This window comes from Cupressus sempervirens, chromosome 7 (genome assembly GCF_028749045.1).
Source record: "Cupressus sempervirens isolate cs-2001-9-10 chromosome 7, ASM2874904v1, whole genome shotgun sequence".
NCBI lineage: Eukaryota > Viridiplantae > Streptophyta > Pinopsida > Cupressales > Cupressaceae > Cupressus > Cupressus sempervirens.
Window position 1 is genome coordinate 502,448,941 of NC_143124.1, and position 16,927 is coordinate 502,465,867.

The 16,927-nt window shown below is 31.1% G+C and overlaps 1 protein-coding gene across 2 annotated transcripts in view; it reads left to right on the forward strand.

The window, feature by feature from the left end:
• The first annotated feature begins 7,038 nt into the window (after positions 1-7,038).
• The window catches only part of LOC149547729 (uncharacterized), a 55,081-nt gene continuing 45,192 nt past the window's right edge, over positions 7,039-16,927 (forward strand). The window contains exons 1-3 of one of the 2 annotated variants that reach the window (XM_089791798.1): positions 7,039-7,514; positions 7,603-7,647; positions 7,746-8,056. In XM_089791798.1, the coding sequence (XP_089647924.1) occupies positions 7,329-7,514; positions 7,603-7,647; positions 7,746-8,056 (542 nt within the window). In that variant the 5' untranslated portion in view covers positions 7,039-7,328. The remainder of the gene's footprint in view (positions 7,515-7,602; positions 7,648-7,745; positions 8,057-16,927) is intronic. The other variant, XM_089791797.1, reaches the window with a different exon arrangement.

Sequence of the window (16,927 nt, forward strand, 5' to 3'; positions counted from 1 at the left end):
CTTTATCTTGGACCAAAGTTGGTGGCCATGCTCTAACTCTCAATGAACTTTCTCAATGATGTTGTTCTTGTTCATTTTGTGTTAAAGTTCATGTAATGTGGTTGTATGAGACTGTGATAATGTGCCATTTTTGTGATGAATTTCTCTTGCATATTTTTCCTTTTTTGTCCTTTTTTGTCTATGTGTGAATGTTAATGGGTGTGAAGGCTTCAATCACCCTTGGAAGGGAAGAGATTCCTTGGGTGAATGGGTTAGTTGGGCTCAACATTGAAGTTGAGAGATTTTCCTCTTGGAGAGGGTTTTGTTGTTCATGGAGTATGGGCTCCATTGAAGCCATATGCCTTGTTTTTATTATGAGGGGTATAAGTGTATTGATGTAATGAGGAGTATGTATTTTGATAGCCTTGAAGAGGAATTTTTATTATTGGAAGTATAATTTTATTTATGTGATGAGGATATATTTTGATAGCTTTGAAGAGGCATTATACAATTGCAGATGTATATATGTATATGGATATGGCATTCTCCTCTTTGGAGTGCCCACCTTCACCCATTGTTTCATGATTCCAATGGTGAATCATTGTGTTAAAACTTGGAGGTATTATATATGGATTGTGATGTTATGTTGTATAGATTGTTAGCTACTTGAGTGTAACTCGTTTGAGTCTTATTTCCCCAAGTCATTGGGTGGCTTCTTAGAAGCCTAAGATGTGAGGTGAGACTCCATTGTTCTTGTGTAAATGTTTGGCAGGTTTTCTAAATTTTGGATCTAAGAAGAAGCTAGGGTTAACCCTTGGTGATGCTAAACCAAAACCAAAAGGATTATGTCTTTATGTAATCTATTTGAAAAGATGAAATCTTCTTCATGTTCTTGGTGTAATGTATTTGTAAAGAAAAATGTCCATTATTGTCCTTTGTATTATAAAAATTATATATTTGTGTGAAGAATGGTTCCATGAAGAAAATGAAGAGATTTTATATATTACCATATGTATTTATGTTGTAAGATTCATTGCTATGTATTAGATGAAATGAAATGGAATACAGTTATGGTTGAATGCATAAGGGATTTCTTATCATAAGAAATTTTTTGATTACTATTCAAAATGGATATGAAAGTGTAGGATCTTACCCATTTTGGATTTAAAAATAAATATAAGAAGCTTCATCTCAAAATCATTTACATAATGAAATTTTATCTACACCAATTCTGTGAGAAACTACATTTAAGCTCTAATTGTAATACGAAGAGGGATCCAATAGTTCATTAACTTTGTTCATTTCATTATTGGGTTATATTATTGCTATCAAGGGATTTTAAAATAAATTTAATAATTTAGAATTTTGCATTGAGATGTGAAGACAATATTAAAGTTTTACAATATCTTAGTTGGAACAAAAGATTATGTAGCCAAATAGATAACATAGTATGCACTTCCATAGCAAATACAAACCACAAATGCATATTTAACTCTTTGTATTTTGTATGGAGAAATGAAAATGAACTCAACTCCTATTATTGGCCAATATAATATTCAAATAGAATATCCCATAGATCTCCTTGAGTGAAAAGGGACACAATAATGAGCTTTTATCAAGACAAAATAAATGATAACATATACCCATATATACAAAAAGAAAATTGTCTAGCCCTACCCTATAAAAATATAAATGCTCTAAGAAATCTCTTTCCCCCTTGTCCCATTGACATGTAGTCAAAATGGAAGGAAGAACATTATATATCTATATATTAGACCATGTAAATATAAATAATGGTAATAATGCTCCTAATTAATATTAGATGCATTGTAGACTACTCCACTAAGGATTCGACCAATGAAATAGAGAAAATTGTTAAATAAATAAATAATTAATTAATTTAAAAACTAAAACCACATAAGATTCATGCATGCAAATTGTTCTTAGGAGAGGGGAAGTCACATGACTCCCACCTTTTCCCTATCTCCTCTTCCTTGGGCAAAAAATAGGTCTGCCCAAGGACAAGGGTCAGCCAATGCAACTATCACACAACACACAACCCATCATGCACTTCCCTTGGGTGAAGGAGTAGAATGCATGTGCCTTCCTTGGAATTAGTTTAGTTTATGCATTTGAAGCAAGATAAGTTTAGGGAAGGAAGTGATAAGTTGGGATAGGTAGTAGGTACTTTAGTTGATTAACTGGATAATTAGTGTATAAGTAGGATTTTATTTTAGTTATTAAAATTGCCTTAATTAGGAGAATAGTAGTAGGTATTAGTAATAGAAGATTTGTATGATTTTATTCATGTTTGTATTAAAAGTGATATAACTAATTTAAATAGTGACTTTTTATGTTGATAGAATGCATAATGAAATTAATTTAGTAAGCTATTAAATCTAATAATAACTTAGTAGTTGGTAATATTACATTTGAATAGTCATATTGTAGAGTTTACTATGGTCGAATGGTTGAGGTGTCATAGAAATATAGTTATTAATAATTACTAACAAGCATATAATAAATAATATTTAGTGTTAACATTAGAATACATAATATTATGTAATGTATAAAGCAAGCCCCTAGATGCAAATATATATGTATATTATTAAAGCTAGTTTACAATGAAAATTGATATAGAAATGAATTTGTACTAAGGTTGTCTAGCACTACATGGTATAGATAGTAGTCTTTTATACTAAATTCTATTAGTATTTCCATATAAGATTTCAATAAGTATGGGCTTTGACACTAGCTAATAATCTAAGCCACCATTATATTACATAGTTAAATGTGAAAGTCAGAAAATGCGATTGTTCTACATAAATATAAACAAAATTAGATATTTGATATAGTTAGGCACTTAAGTATGGAGATGGTGTTGACATTGGATTTTGTAATTCAATTCATTTAGTACCCATGTTTGATCATAAACTCAACATCAGATTGGTTGTAACTAGTGCTACCCATTATAAATAGTATACATAATAACTATTCATATTTTCTTGTGAAATACATGTGCGTAAGGTCCTTGTGTGTGTGTGTGTGTGTGTGTGTGTGTGTGTGTGTAGCTAAAGCATTGTATAAATGAACCCACTTTCTTCTCATTCCATAACTAGTGAATAGCGAAGGGTGTCTTGAACACATAACTAGTCTATAACCAAATTAAAACTTGTTAATTGTTAAGGTGTCAATAAACTCAATTTCACTTTTCAAAAGAAATTGTAGTTGTGTTTTTCTCTGTAATTTTTATGGGCATAACATTCAAAGTAGACCACTCTTTCTAAACATCAAGGATCCTAATAGATCTCACTTTAGCTAAGTTTTGATCTATTTTGGTTTATAAAAAACAAACATAATAATTCAATTTGATATAGGACATCCTCATCTTCATCATGCATGCTTTGTTGATTACTCTAATTTGGTGAATAAGCCCTTCTTTTGCCCAAATTTATATCACTTTATATTATCTTTTGAAGGCTTCTATTTTATGGTATAAGTTTGTCTTGACATTTTTTTCAGTATAATATCCTTTTTTTGATTCGATATTAATGAGTGTGGTCTATTCCTTTTGGCAAGATCATGGCCTGTGTTTTATTTTCTTGATCAACTAGCATTGTTAAATTACAAGATAGATATTATTTTTTCAATAAGGAATGGCTTGAATTTTGTAGACATTTTCTACTAATGAGGGAAGGTCCCTCTTAATATTTTCCTCCTACACTTACTTTTCTTGGTTGGTTTGTTACTCTATGCTTACGGGTCTAAGGCTATCAGGGAGTTGGTTTACTATAAGGAAGTAATGTTCCCACCTTATTTCAAGAATATCTTAATGTGTTATCAACAAGGTTCTTTGGTCTAAACTTGATGTAAGGGTAGGTATGTCTACCCAAGTCCTCGTATCAGTTAGAGCAAGTGTAAAAGGTAGTATGCCATATCAACCATCTGATAGGAAATTGTAAACAAAGGGTATGCCATCTTAAATATGCATTGAAGGTCCTTCCTCCTCCCCTTGTTTGGAGGACTTTGATCCCAGGCTACAGTAGAGGTTTTCTCCACTTGTTCTTTCCCTTGGTGTCTGCACTTTGAACGAGGTAAACAAATGTGAACATTTTATAAAATTAATAAATAGTTAACAATTAACTTTTATTAAACAAAAAATATATACATTTATAATAAATTCTACAAAAACTATAATAACATTACTATTTTTTAATATGATATCATTTTGATTATAATTTTATACAAGTTTTTATTTAGTACATTTACTATATTGAAATTTTGATATAGTGTTAAAAATTAGAATATGTAATTTTTATAAATAGAATTATTTTAATAATAGAATTCTACAAATAGTATTTCAATATGTGTAATAGAATTAAAATATATATATTATAAGATAATTACGATAATTAAAACAATTAATATAGTTTGCATTTTATATTTATATCACCTTTAAAACTAGTGTACAATAATTTAGCCGATAGGTTATTTGTGGGAACTTTGTTATTGGAAATTGAATTTTTGGCAAAAAAGTTGTCGGTTAGAATAGTTGTTAGATTGGTTGGAAAGTTGCAAATCCTTCTTGTTAATTATTTACCAAACAGTTTTTATCTTACTCCATTTTAACTCTTGTTTTCATAGTTATTAGTTGTTATCTCCACTTTTAACTCTTAATTTTTGTTTTATATTTATTAGTTGTGATCTCCACGTTAGCTCATGTTGTGATCTATATTCATTTAACTTTTGATTTATAAAATTGATTTAGATTTTAGTTTTTAATTTAAATTAATTTTTTTATATTAGTTTAATTTTTTATTTAAATATTGTCTTTTAGTTTCTATAAATTATTTAGTCAATAAAATATTTGTTAGACATTTTTTTTTGTATTTATTTTATTAATTTTTTCATAATAGAATTTTTGATAGGTTTTTAAATGGATTTTTTCATATTAGATAAATTTAATTTTAAATAAATGACATTTATTAATCTATTTAAAATATTTTAGTTAATGTTATGTTATATAAATTCAAAATTATTAATAATCTAATTTTCTCACATAAGATTATATTTTAAATATCCACTTTTAACTATTGTTTTTATTTTCTTATTTATTTGAAAAATAATTACTTGTGATCTTCACATTAGCTTATGTTGTGATCTCTATTTATTTAAGTGTTGATTGGTTGAATTGATTTAGGTTTTAATTTTTAAATAATTTTTAACACTAGTTTAGTTTTTTTTTAAATATTGTTTTTTTGAGTTTCTATAATTTATATTGTCGATAGAATATTTGTTAAAGACATCGTTATATATAAGGTGCTTAATAAAGATCACTCTATCTTATCACACCTGAATACCACCTGGTATATGAATTTGGACTCTCTTGAATGGCACAAAATCCTTGACAAATTTTGGACGTCTCATATTCCTCCCAAAATCTTACATTTTAAATGGCAGCTTCTTCTTGATAGACTTCCCATTAAAAATCAGGCTGGTGATACTGACTCTTGTTCTATTTGTAGGGTTCTTGAAAATTTAAGACATATCTTCTTTACTTGTCATTTTGCTAGGATTATATGGAATTTTTTTGGAATATCTATAACTGATCATGTCTCTGTGCTAGATACTATTCTTGGAAATATATCTGGTCTCAAGAAGGATGCTAACTTTTTTTGGAATATTCTCTCTTCTCATATTCTTTGGTTTATTTGGAAAAGTAGAAATGAAGAAAAATTCCAAGATGTTGGTAGATCCCTTACTTTGTTTCAATTCAAATTCATACACTTTAAGAATATTTCGTAGGTGTGTTGCATTATGAAACTTGAGAAGGACAAGCTAAAAAGATTTTTCCGTGATGGGCATGCTACTATGTTCATCTACGAAATGAAACATGGGCTGGAACGAGCTAGCATTATTGATGACTGAGCTGCTTTTGAAGAAGCCCTTAAGCGGTTGATTAAGGAGATGCAGGATACTAGAGGCCCTTTTTCTGATAGACTTGAGTTCTTTGCTCATATTCTTGAGCGGAAGAAAGTTGTTTGGATGGAAGGAGAGCTGGGATGGACTGCGTGGATTGATGATCGTGATGATATTCTGGATTAGCTTATCTAATTTCTCTTGTTGTAATCTCGTTGAAACTATTACATATTGTGCTAGTTGACTGATCATGGATTACCAGTTAAACTAGGAGGTTGAGGTTCACCTCCCCTCATTTGATATTGTACATTTCTTTTTGATCTACCAATTATTTAATTTAAAAGACATCGTTATTTTTTCATCTTATTTTTTTAATATTTCTCTTATTAATTTTTTGTAATAGATTTTTTTATGAGGTTTTGTTCAAATGAGTTTTTTTTTTAATATTTGAAAAATTAAATTAAATTGTAAAATCTTGAAATTATTGACCATGTTTCTTAAGCAATGTTCAAATTTCCTAAATAGTATAAATTTGATATTCATATTTTTATTTTCAATATTTTTATTTTTAATAAACTTATATTTTCAATGTTCATTGTTTTCATAAATCCCATAGTCTATCAGCGCACTGTTGAATGTACAAATGTATGAGACTGCTAGAAGTAGAAAAATTGAATAAAAGAAACCAAAATAAACCGAATTTTAAAACTCGGAAAAAGTGGTAAGAGTTTGAAATTCAAAAAATCTTTTAAACTACATTTCCTAAATGTAAATTGTGCAGTAATTAATTTCAACAATCTGATTAGACGGTGACAGTCGTGACATAGATGGATAAGAATTCAATCATATCTAATGATATAACTAAAATAATCGGACACTGTCCACGCTCTTTGATGTTATTTTAAAAAATGAGATTCCCTCCTGTCAAATCACTCTGTAAAGTAGGATAGACAACGAAAGGAAGCGCGGACCTCACGTCACATATTCTTTGACGAACAGAGGGGGCAAAAATGCCAACAAATAACAATCGTCTGGGTTCCTTTTGGTTAAAGGAGGGAAGGAAAAAAAATTAAAAAATACAAAACAAGCTATCGAAGTAATAATAAAAAATATAATATGATATCTTTGAAGATGTGCTCCACTAGTGCTATTTTTTTCATGGTTTTTTTAATAGCTGATTCTGTTTTCTAGACTATTATCTGATGTGGCCTCTTGTAAATCTGTTGTGATTGTCTCCCACTCTTGTGGTAATTTTTGAAATCTTTAAAAAAATAATTAATAATAACCTTCTGTTATTCCTTCGATGAAAATTATGCTTTTCTGGAATCATCTCGATTATTTAAATAAAAAAACAGGATTACATTTGTAGCGCGCTATTTGTTGTGTTACCATAGGATTTCCGCATCATCGCATTCAACTAGTTCTGAATAATGGCAGAAGAGAGTGAATCTCAAATTATGGAAGAACATAATGCACCGCAAATCGCTGAAGTAAAGAGTGCATCGCCCCTATGTCATACCAGTGATCTTGTACAAATAATTATAGACAAGCACCCAAATAAAGATTACTACCTAGATCTTCTCATCCGCCGCATGAATAAGGCTTTCAATGATCCCGTGTGTTATGTTAATCCCTTTTGTGTTGCTCTTGATTTATTAGGCGTTTGAATAAATTAAGATTTAACTTTTCTACACTGTATTGCAGCCTCCCTCTCCGCCGCGACGAACGATTCCCGCATTTCCAAGAAAGGTTAGTTCTATGTGCGAGATATAGCTAAACTTGTTTCTGCCAGACTGCTTCACTGTATTTTTGTAGGTGAATTTAATAGCCGCGATGTCTTTTTTCAGATATCCAAATCCTCAATAATGATGGAGTGGAATGTTTGCAAAGAGAGTACGATAGTAAAGTGCGTCTTGCTCGTGGCCATTATTCTGGAGAGCCTTGAGGTTATCTCGCACAAATTCAAAGATGAATGTTGGGATCTTCTTCAGGCGATGTATAAGCTGGCCGTTTCCTTTCATCGCCTCAAGGACTACCCCATCCTTTTTCAGCTTCACCAGTTGATCGAAAAGAATGCGGAAGCCAATCCTGGACTCTGTACGATCGTGGATGCATCATTTGCGTGCTTTGTCCACAAAATAGACAAGAGATGTGGCCAGTAAGTTCTTTTACTGACTTTGTATTTCCTTTTACTGGGTTCGCCTTAGAAAATGAGTGTGTGTGTTATCGATGGACCCCTCCCTGTCACATGGCAGCTGCTACCAGATAAACGATTTTAACTAGTGTTGAATCTGCTTGTTACCAAAAATATGTGGTATCTAAATTCTGTTATAATGAGACAGGCATCATCAAAATATTTGTTATGTTTTATTTGTGTTGGTCAAATAATTTAATCGGAACTTTTCATCTTAATTACATTAAAAATGTTATATCGAAAATCTCCTGTCTAGATATATTAGGGTCCACTTGGTTCTTGGAAGATGATAGGAATTGGCTTTTTCAAAATCCGGATTTGAAAATTTGTGCGTTTGTTTCAAAATTTGCAAAATGGAATTAGCATACGGGACTTCCAATTTTGCCTCAAAACCAGGTTTTCCAACTTCCTAAAAAAAGTCGGAATTGAAAATCAAAAACTGGTTTTGTTTTTTAAGGAGTGTAAAAACAATAGATTGGACTACTTTTTGAATTTTGCCTTCAACTCCGAGCTTACGCATAAAAATCTGTCTTCACACGCATCTTCTGAGTGAAACAAACGGTTTAAGTAAAATCCCAAAAATCAAAATGAAGATATACAAAACCTTGATTTGACTAAACCAAGGTTTGTAGAAATTTGGGTTTTGTAAATTCCACGAACCAAACAAACCCTTAACGAATTAAAAATACATGGAGTAACCTTGAATGCTGCTCTATTCTGCAACAGTAGGGGGGCAACCTCCTCTTCTGTATGAGTAAATCTGTCAGAGGATATGCTTATATGCGAGAGGCCTGTGTTGTTGATGGACCCTAGTTTCATTAGGCTTCTATTTCTAGGCATGTCTTTTAGCTTTAGATATTTTGCACATTTTATCAGCGGAGGATAACCCCCACACATGTGGGGGCTCTATTTTTAAGAAAGAAGAGGAATAGCAAAGACAAAAAAGAAAGTTGTTTTACAGTAATTTGGAATCTCCTCTTTCATGGTCAAGAAATAGTAGACCAATGTACACAATATGGAATGAGTTATGTTAGGGTTTTGGTTTGTGGTTCGCATACAGTTCTGCTAAAGCAATCCTTATGTATCTTTTGTCATACCTTACATTTCTAGGTGTCATACTGCATTTAGTATGGGATCCATTTGATATTTTAAATGGCTCTAGCCAACTTTTTCCTAGTATTTGAAGTTGATGTGAAGCTCTTGGTGCCTCCTTTGAAAAAATGTCCTCACAAGTATATCTTCAAAGTATTTTACAAGGTATGTACTCAAATGATTTCATGTGTAATGCTCAAGATTTTGAGAGTGGTTGTGGTTGGTTAGAGAAAAATACCTTCGCTGGGTATTTTTTTGGAAAGAAATCCTTCTGAAAGCATGCTTTAAAAATGGGTAGCCAAAGCCTAGAATCCTCATGGTTTTTGGCTTGCTGGCATTCAAAGTCTCATCAAGATTTTTTTCTGTTTCATTTTTCCAATCCTTTCATGTCGAGGCTATCCTCCAACATTGTCCATGGTTTCTTCGTTCCTCCCTTCTAGTTTTCCAACTTTGGCCTTGAGACCTTTTTTTCTTAAATGAAAAAACACTTAAGGCTCCCATTTGAACTTAGTTCCCTTGTCTTCCCTTGCCTTGCTGGTCGTTCATGCATGTCAAAGTGCAGTCCCTCAACTAGGTTTTTTTACAAGAATTTAACTATTTTTTTAATGCTTGACCCCATAAGTGATTCAGGAGCACCCTAGGTTGCATTTCTATCCTACTCATCTTTGCTCATCCTATCACTTGTTGTCAAGTTCTAGTTGTTGCCAAGTTGCAGTAGTGACAGAGTTCCTGTGTTGACTGAGTTCTAGTGATCATTGAGTAACTTCATGTGTCAAGGTGGCCTTGTGGTTTGATGGCGCTATGTTCCTTCTTTGATCATGTTTGTTTGTGATTAGTTCTTAGTGATAACCAACTTGTTTATCTAAGTTCTATTATCAATTTAATGTAAGGATTGATCATTGGGATTTCTGCAGACCATTATAAGGTTAGCCTTCTCTAATGTGAGGATATAGAATCTTTTGTAAGACATTTTGATAAGTAATGAGTCTTGGTTTAGATTTAGGAACTCTCATTATCATAGCAGAAGGACCATAGAAAGTATCAAGTGGGAGACTCTATATTAGATTGCAGATTTCTCATGTTGGATGTATTTTGGTGTAGATTTGATCATTATAGTTCCCGCAACTTGGAAGGCCTTACAGTTGGGTATGTCAGTGAACCATTTCATGAATCAATAAAGATAATTGTTGTTTCTCTCTCCTTGGTGTTTTTCTTTGCATTTTCTTCTATTTATTTAACTCACAATTAGGTGTGCCTCTAGCCCTAATTGTTTTCTTCCCTTCCTTGCATCAATAAGTGAGTTTCCATTAAGATTAATCTTTCCTATGACTTGAAGTAGAGTATTGATATTCAAGTTGGTAGCCACACATTTAGCCTAAATATATTGTATTTAAATTTTCCTAACTCCTTATATAGATGGAAGTCAATAGATCATGAGATTAAGGATTTCCCTCTTGTAATGCCTTGCACAAAGTCTTATCCAAAGGATGTCACCTTTAAGTTAAAAGAGGCTTCAAAGAATGATGAATGCAACATGATGGTTCACAAGCAAAAAATAGCTACCTCTCTAAATCAAACTGGTAGCTTGAATTCAAACCAACTCCAAAGGTTCCCACCTAGGCAACTATTTGTACCCAATTATTTTCTTCTCTATCAAATCTTATTTCAAACAATGACTTATGGTGCAGGAAGCTTCTATAGATGCTTGTCTGTTCCATTGTGTATGCACTCTGCCACATGCATTAAGAATTTCTCCTCAATCTCTCTTTTTATCCAACAACCCTCTTGAACATAAAGATGGTGAATGTAAATATGAAAAAATGAAGAGTTATCTCTAGAGGAGACTCCCTTCCTATCTTTAGAACTAATTCAAAATCTATTCACAGTAGTTTCTCCTCTCCATGGGATGTGGAAGATATGCAACACTTTTAATCATGATTTTCTTGTCTTAGAATATTTGAGGTTTAACTAAACCTCATAGATTTTTTTATTTTTTGTAGCTACTATAGATAACCTTGATTCCTAGGACGTTATTTCCTCCTAAAGGTTAAATTATTATTTTTTCACTCAATACTCCATGCTAAGTTATTTTGCCTAAGTGAATTACATTTCCTTCTCAACATGAAGTTTGTCAAGGTGAAGTTTCTACTCTCATTTTCACTTATGTGCATTTTAATAACATTAGTCATGATTTTTACCCAATGTAGTGAGTGGCTTGGATTTGTTCTCTTTCAATAATTAGTCCTTTAGAATTGTCAATGTTTATGCCCTAAATAATGCACTTAATAGATCCTACTTGTGGCACTAGTTCGTAGACTCCTTGCCACCTTCCACTTTGGTTATGTGTAGATATTTTAATATGGTTGAGTATGCTACAAATAAAGATGACATTTCACCTTTTTGTTGAACATCTAGTGAAAGGGAAGCTTGGTACTACGTGCATAATAAATTTGATCATTTTTATACTGATGTAAACCATCGCCATCCTAGTGGGGTCTAGCACAGTTGGTCTAATTTTAGAGCTTCCTCTAATAGGATTTTTAAAGGCTTTATTATGCCATGATTACTGCTAAATATTTTTTCTCTTTATCTAAAGAAAAGAGTTTACCTATCACTAATTGGATTGATGAAGTCTTGTCAAATCACTTTTGCAATCATTTTTCTATGCAATGATAACCAACTCAAAGGTGTCTTTCAGAGACACAATTCTCCCTCGACATCATTTTTTAATCAAGGTCATCATTTTCCACCTAGAAATGGTGAGGGTTTCTCTTCTTTGTAGCTCCCACTCTAAAACCCTCTTTGTCAAGACATCAAATAGGTTACAGAGGGTTAATGAGAAATAGAAAAAGAAAACACAGATTGTCTAGAAAGACATCAAATAGGTTACACCAAATATTAAAGGAATTCAACAAGATCTGAAAGATAAGATAGAAGCTCTAGCCTAGCTTGTTCCACTTTCTCTTTGTCTCTTTTTGGTTTTAGTTTATCTTGTTAGATTTTTAGTGGCATTTATTTAGATGTTGGTTTTGGTGTCGACTATTGCCAGGTTTAGATAAATATGGTAGATGGTGCACCTACTACTCAGAACACTATTTCATTTTGAGACATTATGTTTTTAATCTTTTTGCAAAACAATTGAGGGTTCGAGTCATGTCTAAAAAAACCTATTTTAGACTTGATAAAAATAAATTCAGCTATCTTGTTCCAAAATTTTCTTGCCTTCTTTGTATTGTCAAGCAACATGGAATTGTAGATTAGGATGTGGAAATTACATGTGCAATCATAGGTCTTCAAGAAAATTTATTAGATTTGGAGTTCTAAAGAACAAGTTGAGATTTGGACTTGTTCCTATAATATTGACTCTTTCTTGTACATTGTTGTTAAAACTTGCAAATTAGAGAGCTAATATGCCTTGAGTTTCTAGATCTAGAATTATGGTGCATTGTGATAGTCTAGAAATTGTCAAATTTGGATCTTTTGGTCAATCTTCCTATTCCTATTTTAATTTGAGTTAATTCTCTCTATTTTACCCTTGCATATACTTTCATAGATAAAATCCTTTATTATTTTATCATTATTTATATGTGTATCATCATTCTATAAAGGAATCCAAATCTATCATTGAACCTAATTATCCTACACTAGCTCCCATCCATCCTTAATGGTTGTGCTAATCAATTTCTTTTTTAATTGTAATATTGTATTCCAATCTATAATTTACACCATCCCTAGATTATTTGATGAGTGATCTACATTACTAATTTTTTTGAATAATTTATATTATATGACTATGATGGGGCTGATATTTGTGATGTCATTTCTTTTAATCACCACAACATTAGTTTCTCCAATTCCATTCAGTCTCAGTAACTCTATTTTTCTATAGTTCATAGACTTCATGATTTGCATTTTTATGAACATGATATTCCTAGTTTCAGAGATTCTCTCATAAAACTATGATTTTTTACACCTCGAAATATATATAGGCCTAGTTTCATCTTTATCTCCCATATAGATAATATTTTGACATCATAATCTTATTATTACCTTTAAATATGCTATGTACAATATTTGCATTAATTTTTCTAATCTGTGATAGAAATATTGGTTATGGTTTACATGTACTTCATTTTGTAATTACAATCTTGAAATTGGATACCATTGGCTAGTGCTTGACTTACATATGATTTCCACCTTGAACAAGCAATTGCACTCGTATTCTTGTAACTTTACCTAATCACATAGATTTCTTTTGATCTAGTTGTTGGTTATGGAACCTAAGATTTCTCATTTTACATGTTATATTATTTTCCAAGGATTTTGCTTTGGCTCTCATCTTTAGTATCAAGGAATGCTAGATGCTTACTAGCTTTTTTGTGGGAAGCTTGATATTTTGGCTCATTTTTTTAGTATGGAAAAGAGACTAGTAATACTAAGTTTAGATTTATGACTTATTTCTACTCTTGGAGATTGAAACCCTCTCATTGGCATATGATCTTGTTAGAAGAGTGACCCAATTTTTTGTTCACATTTTGATAGTTTTGGCATCCTTTAAGGATGGTAATCTACTTCACTTTATGGAAATATTAGAACACAATCTTATTTTCCAATATCTAACTTGATATTAATAATTTAATCTATTATAAGTCATATGTTTGTAATAAAGTTAAGATGTGGGTTCATGTATGAAAAAATTAAGTAGCTCTTGAACTTTCCCACTTCGAAGAATTACTTTTACATTGGGGAAATGTCCCATGTTTTTTTTGTCAGAGTACTATTTGCATAACTGGTCTAGTTGATGCAGTTCTTAGACGAAGTTAAGTTGTTGATGGTAAATAATGATTAGAACACAATTGATAACATGATAGCTAGTTGTACTATTTTTCATTGATATCAAACTAGTTGGCATGCATTGTTTTGACCTTTTACAATATATTTCAAAAGGAAAACTTTATCAATATATGAAGATATTAAGTAATGTAATAATGACATGATGATAAGGATATCATTGGGAAATAATTGGGACAAATAATGGTAGATAGATGATGGTTTGATTTATTATTGGAAACATGATAATGGATACTACTGAACAAAATACTAATCAAGATATGAGTAAATGTAAATTTAAATTGTTTAGCTAGAGGACCTATTATAACATGCAATATTTATGTCTTATTAGTAAATTGGGAAACAAAGTTTTATTGGAATGAATGATGGCTTATTAGAAATAGTGAAATCTTATAGGTAAAAAGGGAGTAGATGAAGAATTAACAATGAAATATAGATAACTGAAGTGTAATTTAAGGAACATGGTAATGACACCAAGATTGAGGTAGTGTAGAAAAGGAGGATTGTTGAAGAAGACTATACAAGGAAAAAAATACTTATGGAGATGATAAAATTGAAAGAACAATTTGATGATGAAATTTGAATCATTGGATATAGGTTTAGGGTTTTTGATCAAAGTATTACTACATAAGGAAAAAAATAAAATTTAGTGTTGTGTTGAAGGAGAAGAAGGATAGTGCAAAAAGGAAATGACTATTGACGGAACCAAGGAACTAACTAGTGAAGAATGTTCCAATCATAGAAGAGGATAGGATTAAAATGGTATGTTATTGTATTTAAGAAATGTTGTGGATCTAATATAGAAGAGTTAGTGCAAACTAGAAATCAAAATTACCTATTACTTTCTAGCCATTATGAAAGTAAAATCCCTAATTGGGAGACCTTAACAGGTCTATTGTAAATCCTTCAACATGGTGACATTTATAGAGTTGATTATCTAAGCCCTTTAATTAGGTTAATCCTAATAGGGTAAAGAGTTTAATAGGTCTCAAGGAAAATCCCTTAAGTAGGTATCATCTAATAGATCTTTTGTAACCCTTAACCAAGAAATCTCATAACATTGTGTATTCCACAAGAGTACATCATTTGTTGGCATTGATCCCACACTATGATTTTCACCCTTATTTTTCTTCCAAAAGATAAGTGTAAGTTTTATATTTGTGAGATTAATTTTTTTATTTTAGATGAAATTTTATTTTTTGAGTAATCAACAATATAGTTATAGGTAAACTAGAATAATAATCGACAATTCTATTTTAAAGAAGTTTAGGATTATAATTTATTAGTGAAGTAGGTAATTACTAATTCACCATCTCCCCCACTAATCTTTTATATATCAACAAGTGAAAAAAAATATTTTTTTATTTTTGGTGATCAATCTTCACCTCGTGTTATCCAACATGGTCATAGTTCCCTTTCCCACTGCTTTCTCAAGTTTCAAACTATTTGGTAGATAAAAGAAAATCTTTATAATTTTGTTGGATCCCTCATATTACATGATGATATATTAAAGGATATTAGTTTAGATATTAATGTGAAGTATTTTATTTCCTAATTGTAAATCCCAAAAAATGATTGTGCAAGTAGTAGCTAGAAAAATCTAAAAAGGGCAAGGAAGGGGCCCAAATCATTATTCTTCAAGAAGAAATAGAGGAAGAAGAGGTTATCAAGGAAAAATATGTAAATGTATATTTGAGAAAAAATAACAATATGTATGGACATAATGAGAAAGAGTGTATATTGAAATAAGGTAATAATAATAGTGCCAGTTATACTAAAAAAAATGAGGATCCTTCCTTAAGCAATTATTTTTTGTGGTTTGGAAATTTTGAAAATAATGTAAATGATGTTTAGTATTTGGATTTGCGTTTCTCTAATTACATGTTTTGAAATAAAGAGATACTTCAAAAAATAATGGTAGTTTTACATCCAATATTATCCTTGGTAATAACAACACAATGGAGGTTGCAACCAAAGGATCAAGTGATGTTGAGATAAAATATGGTATGAGAAGCATTCAAAATATTTATTATATTCCAAAGTAGAAGCATAATTTTTAGAGATATACATGAAAGAATAAAAGGAAAATTGAAGTATATGAAAGGAATCATAAATTTTAGTATTCATTAAAATTCCTCTAATAAATTCATTCATGTTGGTCTTAGAGATTTTGACTAAGGAGGTAGTTTGGATGATTGAAAATTTACATTTGGAAACTAGATTTTTTTTGGTTCTAGTTCAATAACATGGAGTTTAAAAAACCATGGAGTTTTCATCATTTGGTGTCATGCCAACCAAGGTTTCTTGACATAATAAAGTGTTCAAATCATTTTTATGATTTGACATCACAATCCCATCCTTCATTTTAAACTTGTAGAGCTTCTTCATAATGAATATTTTGTTTGAAGTTGAGGCCATTTCGTACACACTTTGAAGTTCACCCCAAACTTCCTTGGCCATAGATTTTTTGTGTACATTGAATAAAAAAATTTGTGATAATGAGAGAAAGATTGTCACCTTTTCCTTCTTATCAGTTTTATCCCAGTCTTCATCCTTCATTGTAGCCTGTTTCTTTGCTTTTCCATCAATTGCTACCACCAAGACTTGCTTGATTGGCAATGAACGCATCTATACTTTCCACAAACTAAAATTTTGTGCTGAGAATTTTTGCACTTTCAAATCTTCAATGACTTTGGATTTTCAAACATTGAATTCGATTCCAACATCAATGCCAAGCTCTAATACCAATTGTGAAGTTCACTAAAAGTGCAAACTAAGAAAGAACAGAATGGCAAGAAAGAGGAAAAACACAAAGAAATGATTTTATCATGGTTCACCATAAATTATAGCTACATCTACACTGCAGGGAAGATCTCTTATTAATGTTAAAGT